General features: G+C 34.4%; 1 protein-coding gene across 2 annotated transcripts in view; it reads left to right on the forward strand.

Moving 5' to 3' along the window:
* Window positions 1–585: 585 nt before the first annotated feature.
* The window catches only part of LOC147066785 (hemicentin-2-like), a 33,079-nt gene continuing 19,679 nt past the window's right edge, over window positions 586–13,985 (forward strand). Inside the window, exons 1-8 of one of the 2 annotated variants that reach the window (XM_085954172.1) lie at window positions 586–648; window positions 2,304–2,484; window positions 4,541–4,735; window positions 5,647–5,790; window positions 5,906–6,017; window positions 7,224–7,384; window positions 11,102–11,287; window positions 13,199–13,342. In XM_085954172.1, coding sequence (XP_085810298.1) covers window positions 2,304–2,484; window positions 4,541–4,735; window positions 5,647–5,790; window positions 5,906–6,017; window positions 7,224–7,384; window positions 11,102–11,287; window positions 13,199–13,342 — 1,123 coding nt within the window. In that variant the 5' untranslated portion in view covers window positions 586–648. The remainder of the gene's footprint in view (window positions 649–2,303; window positions 2,485–4,540; window positions 4,736–5,646; window positions 5,791–5,905; window positions 6,018–7,223; window positions 7,385–11,101; window positions 11,288–13,198; window positions 13,343–13,985) is intronic. The other variant, XM_085954173.1, reaches the window with a different exon arrangement.

Consider the following 13,985-nt stretch of genomic DNA (forward strand, 5'->3'; position numbering starts at 1 on the left):
TGTACTTATACGACCCAAAGATGTTAACAGTCTTTAAGATACGGTCATATATTTCCGATACAACATTTCACGGTGAAGTGTCATATGGCGAACTGCATACTTACAAGTTTCCGGATACGCATAAAAATGCCCCCCCAATGTAAAAGGACCATAAATGCAAATTCATAGTTTTGAGAAAATTGCATTTAACATTTTTCATCTACTTACTACAGTTGGATATTTTATAGATAGACGATTATTTGCTGCCTATTATCTATCATGGCTTGGTTTTCGCAGTGTTTAATGGAATTATAAAAAACTAACCAACACCATCTATAAATTGTAGACTTAGTTCAATGAAAACAAATACGTATGACTGACAAAGTTTAGTGTACATTATTTATGTCGGATCTTAACAGCCTACCCCCACCCATCGCCACTGAAATTCTACTTTTAAATAAAATTACTAATCATGAAAATGCTAACAAATTTTAAACACCCTGTTTGTAACTTTCAAACAAATTTTTTTACCCGTTATATAAATATATTCTTATCAAAAACTATAATTAACTGAAAAACAATAATGTTCAAATTCATAAAAACGTCAGTTCAGCAGTGGCTTTAGTATAGCCATCTAAGTAATGAAAACTGTTTATAAGTGAAACTATCGTAAGTAGACACTCATTTCATATAAAAAGAATTTATATTGTTTTGATGTGAAGATATTGAAGGCAAACGCAACTATGTCCGAAACCATCAAAAATAAGGTTGTGTGTATTTTAGATAGTGGTATATTCTTAGAGTAATAATATAAAGAGAGTGGGTATTATTCGGCAAAATAAAACCATGTTTCTTGCGTATAACGCCCAGTAGAACCTCAATTTTATTATTATTAACTTAACTATGAAAGTTATACCATCATGTTGCTTCTCAGTACGGCTACCAAATTTAAACTCAAGATAATTAACCATATTTTCTACTAAATTAACTAAAAATAATTGACACTGACTTTATATTTAACACAAAAACTATAAATTTCAGCAACACGTATTCGCAGTTTTTAAATGAATGTTGGTGGTCATTCAAATCAATATATATATCGGTGACATTTACAAAAAATATTTTATTCAGCCATATAAACTCTATCTTACTCTAACGCATCTTGCGGAGATATAAACGTACCGAATGCTTTCTCATTCACACTTATGGTTCGTTTTTAAGCCTTAGGTATATTCTATCAATTTTTTTTATGGATATGTTGCACGAAACGACAATTTCAACACTTTGAAAAACTTGTATTATAATAAAATTTAGTTACCTACTTGTGTAATAGTTAAATTTTAAAATAGGTGGTGGTGCGGTCAATTTGATGTGATATAATGATTGATATATTTAAATGATAATTTACATGCAAAATTTGTGAAACGCTACTGTAGAATGTAGAGCATCACACTGCCCTTAATCTTAGTAATAAATAGGGGGGCTTGCCAAATATCCTGACCTGGGGGCCCGCTTCAGGATGTGGGGGCTATGGTCTCAAGCATAACTGATTGGTTTTGATGTCTGTTTCTTTTTCTATTGTATTTTAAATTAGATCAATATGTTATACATTTTTATTTTCCGTATATATTATATACCCATAATTATTGTAATAAATGCACGCAAAATAAAATTGGACTTATCTACCTTCCTTTGTATAATTTGAAATGTGCGAAAACAAACAGAACGATTAACGGGCTTAGAATTTATAGATCATTACATATTGGGTATAGATCACGTATACGTGCTTAAAATTGAATTTTAATGTAAGAGTAATGAAAAAATTACAAGTGAATTACGATGGAAAGGTGCATGTTGGGCATAACGCGAAACGATCACAGAAGAAATCAATGGATGAGGAAGCAGACAAGGGTATGCAATGTGAAAGAGGTCGCCAAGCAGATTAAATGGCGATGGGCTGAACATGTCGCTCGGCGAGTGAAATCAATCAATCAATCATACAGTGGTATCCAAGGGGCACTAAACGTCAACAGAGATGTCCTAAAATCTGCTAGATAGACAAACTCATAAAATTCAGTGGATGTACGGGTCAACGAAAATCTAGGGACCATGTAGAAGGAGCTATGGGGTGGCCTTCATCCAGCAGTGGATCTATCCCGACTTATGGTGATGATGACATATTGAGTGAAACTTTACTGTGCATTGAATATATTATATGTATTTTTTTGTTAGGTTTTGACCTAATACGGCCTTATCAGTTCTTGAAAATAGAATCCTGATATGTTTGGCACATTGACCAAAATGTGTGTTTACTTTTCTTTCAGATGAACATTTCGAAGATTTTATTAATTGCATTCTCACTTTTATGTCTATCCATAAATGAAACCAGCGGATATAAAATCTTGAATAATTGTCAAAATGGATTGCCATGCCGTAAAGCAAGACATGCAGTATTTGAAAGAGATGAACATGAAGATGTTCCAACTAACTTACTCAATGATCCCAGTAGGTGATATTATTGTACTATCTTTTTTCAAAATTGTATTACCACCTACATCAGTGATTCCCAAATTAAGTGTAGAACAATTTTCCATAATAGAATAATTAATATTATAATATAAACAATAGAAAATCATTATGTTTTACTACTAAGCACTCTGAAAATGAGTTTTCTCGCTCCATGAGGCCGTGATCGACAGACCACACTTACAAATTTCGCTAATTATCTCGTCCGACTTAATTACTAGCCACTGTCGATTGATTTGCATAATCTAAAAAATTAAACACACGGTGACATTTGTTTGAATAAGTTATGAAATACTAAGCCACAATTTATCGGCATTACAGCGATTTTAGTAAGAGCTTTGCTCTACATTCAACGTGTGTCCTTTAAAATCTGCGGCCTATCAGATACTGCCATAGTCATATCGTGATTCATTGAAAAGGTTAAATAATATTACGTCCTTACCAACTACGTAGAATGGTCCTAAAATATTTTTATGTTTTTTTATTTACAGTTTTCTATACATTCCAGTAATCTGCCAACATCAGATTTTATATAATGCCAATTTAGTGAGATTGTTATTAGCGATTCTACGTTATTGTTCATCTAAATAATGATGGTTCTTTGTATAAAAAAAATTCTTTTAGCCTTGTAACCATGGCCCCCACATCCTGAAGCGGGCCCCCCTACCTATCGCTAAGGATAAAGGCACTGTGATGCTCTACAGTAGCCGTTTTCCAAATGGTGTACGCAGTAAAATTAATGTGTATATTTAGTGTTTTTTTGTATCTTTTAATACATCCATTTGAATTGTGGAGTTGTCGAGTATCGATACACAATTAAAAATTGTATCGTACAAGCATATAATTTTAAATAATAACGTTATTGAAGGAAAATAGCGACGCAGGCGACTTTTTTTTTACTATATGAGCAAATTTGTGATGTGTGTTTATTTCACTTATCTGGTCGAATCGGCCACGCCGGCTTCTCCTGAGTCCGGGCCCCTAGGTTAGAGCCCTGTTAGCCCCCCCCCCATGTAGGGGCCATGCTTGTAACAGTAATGCAAAACAATTATTGTCAACATTTAAGTACTTGATAGAATTTCACTTAACAAATGACAATAATATAATTTACATTAAATTCTATGGGACGTTTTTTGAGTCTATGTCTTGGAAACCCTGTAAACAGAGATCATTTCGTCTCATTCTGTGAGCGTATACAAGTCGTTTATTTTTGTAGTCTTAATAATGGTGTTACAACCGAAAGACCTATCGACTTAAAAAACATCCTGTTTACCAATTTAAAATAATATATTTATTATCATTTGTAATGCAAAACAATTTTATCCATAATATACAGCGCTGGAAAATAGCACTGAAATAGGGTCAAGCGATCTTTCAGCTCCTCTTTCATATATTTAGGCTTCATCTTCGCTAAAGATTGCAATACCGGTATTTCAAAACCGGTATCCCAGTGTTTTTCGAAACCGAAATACCGGTTTTAAAAATCAGACAATACCGATATATTCGGTATTGAAAGTGGAAACAAAATGTATTAATTAACATAAAAGGTTTAACGGTTGCCTTTCGACGTCCTTCACCAGCAATGACACGTGCAGATTTTCGAAATACATTTTTCGCATTATAGGTAGGTACCTACTATCCATTTTAAAATTTATCCAAATATTTTTGCCAGTCGCTCACAGGTGTTAGAAGTAGCAGGTGTATATTTAGATGAATCTGAAATCGCGGTTAAATTCTCTTTGTTTGTTTTTTCAAAAAAAAAGTGAGCAATATTATGTTTGGTTTTACTTCTTACGGGATAAAAGTAAAGAAAGTTATAATATGTGTAAAAAGTGCAAGAAACTAATAACACAAAAGGTGGAATTACCAGTGAAATACGCATCTAAGAACACTTCATAATATAAATTTATTGAAAGATCATCAGAGGTATTGCAATCCCTAATCTTCACAGAAAAAGTTTTCTTCAACAACTGTAATTTATATTAATTATTTAACATTCATTCAGGAAAAATAATTATATTCAAATTTCTTTCAGACCCTAGCCCTTACATTGTCGTTGTAAGCCCACCCGGTCCGTTTCTATCCAACGAGACTGTAAACCTCAAAATACAATGCGTAGATCGACATACTAACTCATCCGAGCTCTCAAACGTCAAATGGTTTAGAAACGGAAAGGCCTCGAAAGATATTACTGAAATACTCTGCAGTGAAAATAACAATAACGAATTAGGTAAGAATTAAATATTCTAATTAATTTTTAATATTAGCTTTATGGCGTTTACTCGTGCATAGATTTACTGGCGGCAGAACGTACTGTCGCAACCATAACGAATGTATTATCATGCATGTTGCGGACTGCTTGCATGAATCAAAAAAGTTTAGCGGCTACTGAACTTTACGAAATTTACTGACATATGGGCATGCGCAGTAAACGATGGTGGTGAACGTGCCGGAAAAAATACGAACTACACCGCACAGCACATTTTGATGTTTACCAATTTTTACAAGCTGTCAAATAACACCACAACAATTATTCAGACAACAGTAGTTCAGTCTTTTAACACCGCTATAGAATGATAGACAGTTCACTATAAAGGTTATAATCGTTTATCTCTGTCCAATAATTTTCTTTAGGTTTTTTTTGCTACTGACACAATATGCAAAATAGCCAGCATTATACCACCTGTACGCGTACATAGATTTACAGCCAGAAATAATCTGCAAATTAAACTGTCGCAACAATAACTGTTCACTCACAAAATGTTGATTGTCTTGCCAATTTCATTTTTCGTTAGTTACTGTTGTGTTGTATTTGACAGATTGTGAAAATGTCGAAGGAACATCATAGCAGCTGTTGAATAGTTGCCAGGATGATAGTTTAAAATGATCATTTGAAACAAAAAAATTATCGATAAATTTAAATTGAATGGCGGTGACAACTTCAGATTGCCGTGTGCAGACTGCTACTATTGCATGTAAAGTTGGATCTTGCACAAAAATAAGTGTTTTCATTTCTCTTTTATTTTTATTTTCGCAACAATATGTATTGCTGTCAGTAAATCTACTCACGTGTGCAGAGGCTATGAATGCGAAGTAGTTTAAACATATCAATTTAATAATATATTTTATGGTTTTATTTAGATGGTGAGAACTGCATCAGCGATCCAGCTGTACTTGAAGTAGAGGACAATGCTGCCAATATTGGAGGCAGTTACTCCTGCTTGGCGGAAAACTTGACTGATTGGAACGAGGAACTTCCATTGCAAACGGAAATCATTATACATTGTAAAGTATTAATTATTGAAATTACCAATAAATTTTCCCTGGTATTTAAATAATTATGTAATAAATAAATTTCATATTACTTAATTATGATACGGATTATCAAATTTTCTTTCAGACGTACCGAGCCGAGCCTATTTATCGTATAAACGTCTGCCAAACAAACCAGGAAAACCTTTAAAACTGACATGCTCTGTTGCGTTTGAAGGATTTCCAAGTGACGGTGCAAGGTATAACATTATGTCTTCTTTTGTACAAATTACTGACTCATCAAAGCGCAAGGCGAGTACACTGTCATATAACTTTCCTCGGTTCTACACTTCTCGGCACATCAAGAATGCAACATGTAGATCGCCGTTGTAGCATCGCAGGTTGTTAGAGGCTCAACCGTGGGATTGAGTCATAAAATCGTGGAATTCTGCACCTTTAGACATGCCTGAGCTGCACAAAACACCTCTTAATGATAACATCGGTCACCGAGGACTGACAAGTATATTCCCTTTTTTTTTTAAATTTATTGATTATCTATTATTTACCTACCCTACAAAATAAGCTAGGTATTCTGTTAAAGTTTCCAGACTTGCAAAGTGTACCATCACAGTTTAGGTAACCCTGGATTAGACTACTGTACATCGTCTTTATTGTAGTCAACCAATGACATTAATATGGACGAAGCATCTGGAAAAGAAATGACACTCACTTTTTTGTCGGGTCTGCCGAATGGCATAATCTGTTCTAACGCCATTACAATAAAGTTGATATTGCTATAAATTCCCGATGTTTTTTGTCGGGTCTCAATTCATATTTTAATATCAATATCATTCGCTCAAATGAACATTAACACTAGAAACACTCTTCTAACGCCATTACAATAAAGGTGATATTGCTATAAATTCTCGATGCGTGATATCGCATAATGGAAATTGCAAAATTTTGTCACATGACGTTTACCTATACATGTGCGAATTTACTTGCTTGCTACTGTTGTACTGAGTGCGTTGTCCATTAATAATGTCATTGTAGTCAATGAAATAACACTGTACATATTAATGGCTCAGTTCCATAATGATTAGGAATTCAAACTAGGAATTAGTAGTTTTGAGTAATTGCTGATCAAAGTTTAGACTCACCATACTGGCTTGTAGAAAAATGACAAACACATCGGCCTTACGAGGGTAACCATCAATTTTTTCGAGTTGTGGAACTGAACAGGAGCGATATATGAATATAATGGCTAACATAACTCGAAGCTTGAAATTTTTGACTTATCGTACCATGGAACTGAGCCATCGATATATGTGAAATGACGGAGAGATTATTAGTTTTCTCATGGCTACTGTAGCGTGTCAGTGCATATATACGTATGGTAGTTATTGATCCAAATCTACAGTCAAATTTTGATTTTGCTATAAAAAAAAATCCATAAACCCATTTAGATATCGCTGGTTCAAAAATAACGTAGAAGTACCTGACATCAGCACATCTGTATGGATCATAAAGAACGTAACGAAAGAATCAACTGAAGGAAACTACACGTGTGAGGCTGAAAATGTTATTGGAAAGGGGGATTCCTATACACGATTTGTTGAAATTGTCGGTAAGAATATAATATATTACACAAAGATTATTTCAAAACCAGGAAAATAATCATTTTTTATGTTACATATTATTTTATATCAGTGGCGAAGGGTGGAGGTAAGCTGTTAAGATCCGGCATAAATAGTGCACATTAAACTTTGTCAGTCATAAGTATTTGTTATTATTGAACTAAGACTACAATTTATTTACATGTGGTGTTGGTTAGTTTTTAAAAAATCACCCTGTCCAACCAAACCAAAATAATTTTGGTGCGCTATGGGCGATCAAACAAAATTGTGCACACTTTCTCATTAATACTTATTTATTTTCATTGAATTAAGAATACATATTACACGTGTTGTTGGTTAGTTTTTAAAATTCGTTAAGCCCTGCCTAAACCAAACCATAATAGATAAAAAAATATTCTATCTATGAAACATCCAAAATTAGTATAAAGTATTTTTTGACTTGTATCTATTATGGCTTGGTTTCGCAGGGTTTAATTGAACTTTAAAAACTAAACAACACTATCTGTAAATTGTAGTTTTATTTCAATGAAAACAAATACGTAGTATTTTACAGATCTCATTGTGGGACGAGACCACTGTGTGTCGGGATGACCAGGAGGTGTAGATGGAGAGTCGTCAGGAGGAGAGATGAGAAGTCAATATTTGGTGATGGTTGCTCCACTGGATGCAGGAGCGAGTTTTATTTAGAGCGTAAACAATCGGTACATTAGTATGTTACAGTAGTTATGTTACAATACTTATGATATTGTCCCGAGGTCCGAAGTCGTGGGACATTAGCGACATACACGAAGCTTACTGATCAAACAGGGGTTATGATTGATACTAATAGGTATTTAGACTGAGCAACTAATCAACTATGACCTGCTAATTATATGCATGAATATTCGGTAAATTGCGAGTCATTGTTGATGAAGTTCGCAATTGAGAAATCTGCTGGCCGCTGCATTATTGCACTTCGATGTCAGGTGTGTACGATATGCTGACTGTAGATGCGACAACTGTGCGATAGTTTAAATGATTTGCTAATTCTTACACTGTTGAAATAATGCTGAAAAGGCCCGAGTTTATTGACCACTACACGTATGAATGACAAAATTTAGTGTGCATTATTAATGTCAGATCTTAACAGCCTACCTCCACCCTTCGCCACTGGTTTATATAGTTACAATTTTTTATAAATGTCGAGAAGAGACGAAATATCTCTTTATTACACTGATTTGCTTTCGTGTAATTTGAATATTATAATATAGTTCTTCCGCTGTATAGTTCAAACATGACTTCTAAACAAACAAACCATTAACTATTTTTTTTATTCAACAAATAATTCACAAGTTTTAAGAATGTACCATTGTCTAATTATTGAACATACATAATTTTGAAAAACACTTCTGAGAAAATATATCTGTACCTCAGAGGCAGACGGATGCAAATCCAAATACCCAATTGTTCAGGAGAGCCCGAAAACATTTTTTATTTTAAACGAATACTCATAACTTCTAAGAAAATATACATAGAATGATCATTATTTTTTTTATTCTAATTCAATTAAAGTTCTTCTGGAATATGTAAGAAAGGAATAAATATAATACAATTTTATATCTAAAAAAAATAAAATAAGAAACGTAGTGTGGAGTTGCATCCTTCTGCATCTAAAGATATTTTGTTAATGTGGATTTGTATCTTATTTACCCAGCCAAAATAAAACAATTTGTAAGTTAAAAAAATTTATAGGTATAAATATAACAAATCAAAGCATTTTTTTTTTAAATTTTTATTATGTCATCATCATCATCACCAGCCTGAATCTATTCACTGCTGGATGAAGGCCTCGCTAATCTCCAAGCTGATTCCACTTCTCTCGTTCCTGTGCATTGCGTTGTCAAGTTTTTCCGCAGAACTTTATCATTTCATCGATCCAGCGGCCTTTCGGTCTACCTTGCGGATGTTTTTTACCTGTTGGATACCACTGGATGACTAAATTTGTCCAACGATTGTCCTTTCTTCAAGCCATGTTCCAGCCCATTTCCATTTGAGGTTTTTAGCAAACTCTATCACATCATTAATCCTTGTCACTCACTCCTTTTTTTGTCCTTTTGCTTTATGCCCAGCATGCACCCCATACCACGTTGTGCTACTCTAAGTTTCTGGATCTCTCTTTTACTTAGGCTCAATGTTTCACACGCATGTGGTTACGGGAAGTACACACTGGTTGAACACTTTGCACTTTAGGCATTTTCAAAGAAATTATTCAGGCGGCCAAAAGCACTCCAGCCTATCTTTACTCTGCGAACAATTTCATCAAATATACATCCACCTATAGACACTTATTGTGCCAGATAGATGTAGTTTTTCACCTGTTCGAGCTGAATGCCATTGATGAGGATCTCTTTTTGGCCCGCAAAGCAGTTGAACATGACTTTATTCTTTGATACATTTATTTTCAAGCCTACTTTGTTGCTTACTCCAGCGAGTTACTGCATTCTGCTTTGGAGGCCTTCTGAGTCTTGCAAACTACTATTTATTGTTATCGGCAAAGCGTAGATGACTCACGTATTCTCCATTTATGGGGACCCGTGTCATTCCAGTCAAGTTGTCTAAATAAGTCTTCAAATGTAGCTGTAAATAGTTTAGGTGAGATTGTATCACCTTGTCGGACTCCTTTGCTGATAGGAAATGCGCGATGATTTATGGAGATGTTGTTGCGCTACTGTATATATTATTGAAAATATTTATATAGCGCCCGGGGATTCCTTAATTTCTGAGTGCATCAAGTATTGAAAATTTCTTTATGGAATCGAACGCTTTCTCATAATCTATAAAACCCATGGATAGCGGCAGCTTGTATTCCTGTTACCGCGCTGATTTCTCTGATAACTTGGATAATATGGTCCATAGTGCTGTATCCTCCTCTAAAGCTCGTTCTCGTCTAGTACATATTGCAGACGGTTTGAGAGAATTTTATCTTAGTGGATTATTGGATTTGCATCCTTCTGCTTCTAAGGTAGGTATGGCATTTGCATCTTTATCCTATGCATATCTTGGACTAGGACTTTTATCTCTCTGCCACTAATGGATAAAGCCTTTAGCATGACGATTCTTAAAAAACTCATTATCCCCAAAAACGGAGTTGCATCCGTCTGCCTCTGAGGTACAGATATTATAACCAATAGAAAAATCTTTTTGAAAAAAGTAAGCCACCTTTTTCCTCTTACCTCTAAACCTTGTCAGTCATATTCATTTGTTTTCATTAAACTAAGACTACAATAATTTGCAGTTAGTTTTTAAAATTAAATTAAACCCTGCCTAATCCAAACCACAGTAGAATAGTCAAAAAAATATTCGTTTATCTATAAAATATCTGAAGTTATACCACTAAACCAACCATACATAATTTTACTAATCAACACCATCTGTAATATGCATTCATAATTCAACGAAAACAAGTACGACTGAAAAAGTGTGCACTATTTTTGTCGGATCGCCCACAGCATCCCTAAGCTATTATGGTTTGGTTTAGGGAGGGTTTAATTGAATTATAAAAACTATCCAGTACCACTTGCAATTTGTATTCTTAGTTCAATGAAAACAAATAAGTATGACTGACAAAGTTTAGTGTACACTATTTATGATCTATCTCGACTCGTCGCCACCGGTGCCTGCATAAAAATTGCAATGTGAGCTTCAAACTCATGGAGAATCCTTTCCAGATGAGATAAAGTTTGTCCTGACGGTCGATCGTCTGGGTCCATTGGTGATTGAGCGCGATAACAACGTGATTTTACGATGCGAAGACATAAGTGGGATTTCACATCCGCCAAATATGGTTTTCTGGTATGACTCCACAGGGCTCTACAAACGTACCTCGAAATGTAAAACCAATGCTGTCATACGGAGTGAGTAATCCTTTTTCTTTCAATGCTAATAAAATATGTAACACAACGTCATATTCTAAACAAAATAAAAACATCTGTCATATTATGTCTGTGAAGCTCAGTATGTCTTATATGCCGGGGCTATGGAGAGATTAAACATCATTAATTGAAGTGCTTATTTTCAAAAACCAGTAATTTCACATTTATGATAAAAGTTTTACAAAAAATACAGACATTCTACATATCGCACCGTGAGTGTAAAACCAAGGCATTTGCAAAAGACATTTTGGATATATTAGGATTTGAAGTCTTCGTTTTGTTAGGAGAAATAGAGTTTCTAAAAAAACCGTAATATTTGGTTTATATCTACATTATATTGCATGTTTTTCAGTTACTTCACTTTTACATTATCAAGTTCACGACTTTTGCAGTTGAAATCTCGAAATTGAAAAATTTGCAGATGCCTTGGTTTCATACTCACGGTGCGATATATTTCATTTCACATTATTTATAATGATCTAGAACAGGTGTCTTCAAAGCGTCGATTGCAATCAATCCGTCAATCTCTCTATAGGAACAATCTAATAGGCCATCCATGGACTGAAACCGTATGCGGTTTCGAACCGTGTGCCATACTAAGCTTATCTTTTCTGTTCATGGAAACATATTACAAGCATATTATAAGCATCTGATCGTATCCGTTTATACCATACACTTACAATTTAGTGAAAATATATTTTTATGACAAAAATTATAAGTTTAGTATGTCACACGGATCTAAACCGCATACGGTTTCAGTCCATGGATGGCCTCTAAATCATAAAAATATAAAAAGCGTGTATATTCAGTTGCAATATAATATGTAATGATTTCATTTCATTTCATAAAGATTATGAAAGGGGGGGGTCGTTAACCATTTCTAATTTTATTTTCCTAACCAGCTTACGTGAAAGCCGTTTTCAAATTAACCGTTTGGAAGCTCATGTGACCTTGTTGTATCACTTGATTTACATTGCATCTCTCACGGCCTGCTGCAGAGGTGAAAGAAAGTGAAAATGTGAATCCCCGCACTTCAATATTTAGGCGCAGTCTCCCTTACCGTCGTGCAGTAGGAGAATAGTTTGACGATGAGTTCAATAAGTGCCCAAAAGACAATCAAAACCTGCGATGGTTAAAGACTTCTTAAATCTGTAACACCTATCTTTCCTTAGCCGAATACATAAATATAATACATTGAAGAATGACAATGAGTGTGTTAGATAACTGCCAATTTTGATACTGGATAGTAATATCACAGCCTACTTAAAGTAAGACATGCAATCATAACTTATACCCCGTTTACACATGCATGGATTTACTGTTCACAAGAATGCGACAGTAGGCTTTTTTCAATCTGCACCTGCGCAGTAGAACGATAGAACTGTCAAATAGTATAAAATAGTACCATAAAATGACAACACCGTGTCTCGCTCACTCTTAAAGAATGAATTGGAAAGAAAGTCAGCACTTTTACGTGTAAACAGTTATTGTCAGGATAGTTTAAAATACTCACTATTGCCGCCAGTAAATCCATGCACGTGTACAGGCGCTATAACTGTATTAAAAATTACTTACAGAAACCAATCATTTAAAAAATTGAAATAATGTCCAATTTTATTATGCTTATATTTATTGCAATGGCCAGAAAAAAAAGGTGCCCATGATGAAGGATTGGGTAACGCGTCAGCTTATAATGTCGTAGATTGCAGGTTTGCGTCCTGAGTCTGGCAATTACACATGTTGTTTTTCAATGTGGCCCGAAACAAACCCGAAACATTGAAGAAAGAAGAAAGAAATACACACGGTGAAAACCCAATAATCTGTTAGGATAAATGTGTCATGTTTATGTAATTCAAGGGAGCTTATCTAGTTTTGTGTTAACTTTATTTTTAGATGAACACAATAATCTTTGCCAAAAAGATGATGCTACAATGCTAACGATGCCTGTATTGTACAAGTCTATGGACATGATGAGATGCAGTACGAGGATCCTACACAAGCTATATGATTCTGCATATACCAATCTAAAAATCCAATGTTAGTATCATCCAGTATCGTCAATTGACTTTCGATGGTGGGAACGCTTTGACCACCAGTACGCCCATAATTTACAGTAAAACCCCGTTAATTTGAAATAGACGGAAATGAAAATCGAAAAAAATTTGAATTACCAAATACAAATTTTATGATAAACTTGTAACTTTTTTTGATACAATTTCATAACATTGTTTCCATTTCCGATAAAATTTCTTGCAGATTAATATCGGTGTAGACTAGTATGGTTCATTCGTCGAATTAATAGAAATTGCTATAAAAAGTTAATTTTGCCGAAAATTTCGATTATCAATGAATTTCGAATTAACCGTGTTATTTATGGAATTAACCCGGATTCATCGCAAGTTGCAACTAATACATAAAGGTATACTTTTAACTACAAATACGGCATTCAAACCATAGGCTTTCACGGGTCGTCTATGAATGCAGCATATTTATTTTCAAAGAATTTCTGTATAAGTTTAACTTAGTAACTTCAGACTTATATATAATAAAATTAAATGTTGGTAAATACGAGGGTAGGTCAATAAGTCCTTAGAAAAGCCGACAGGTGGCGCGACTAGTACTGTAAGCGGTTTGTTTTCATGCAGCGGCACTACCGATTCAGTATGCTGCGAAGTTTCAA

This window comes from Rhyacophila brunnea, unplaced genomic scaffold (assembly GCF_057557595.1).
Source record: "Rhyacophila brunnea isolate RB1 unplaced genomic scaffold, BYU_Rbru_1.0 scaffold_4, whole genome shotgun sequence".
Classification (NCBI taxonomy): Eukaryota; Metazoa; Arthropoda; class Insecta; order Trichoptera; family Rhyacophilidae; genus Rhyacophila; species Rhyacophila brunnea.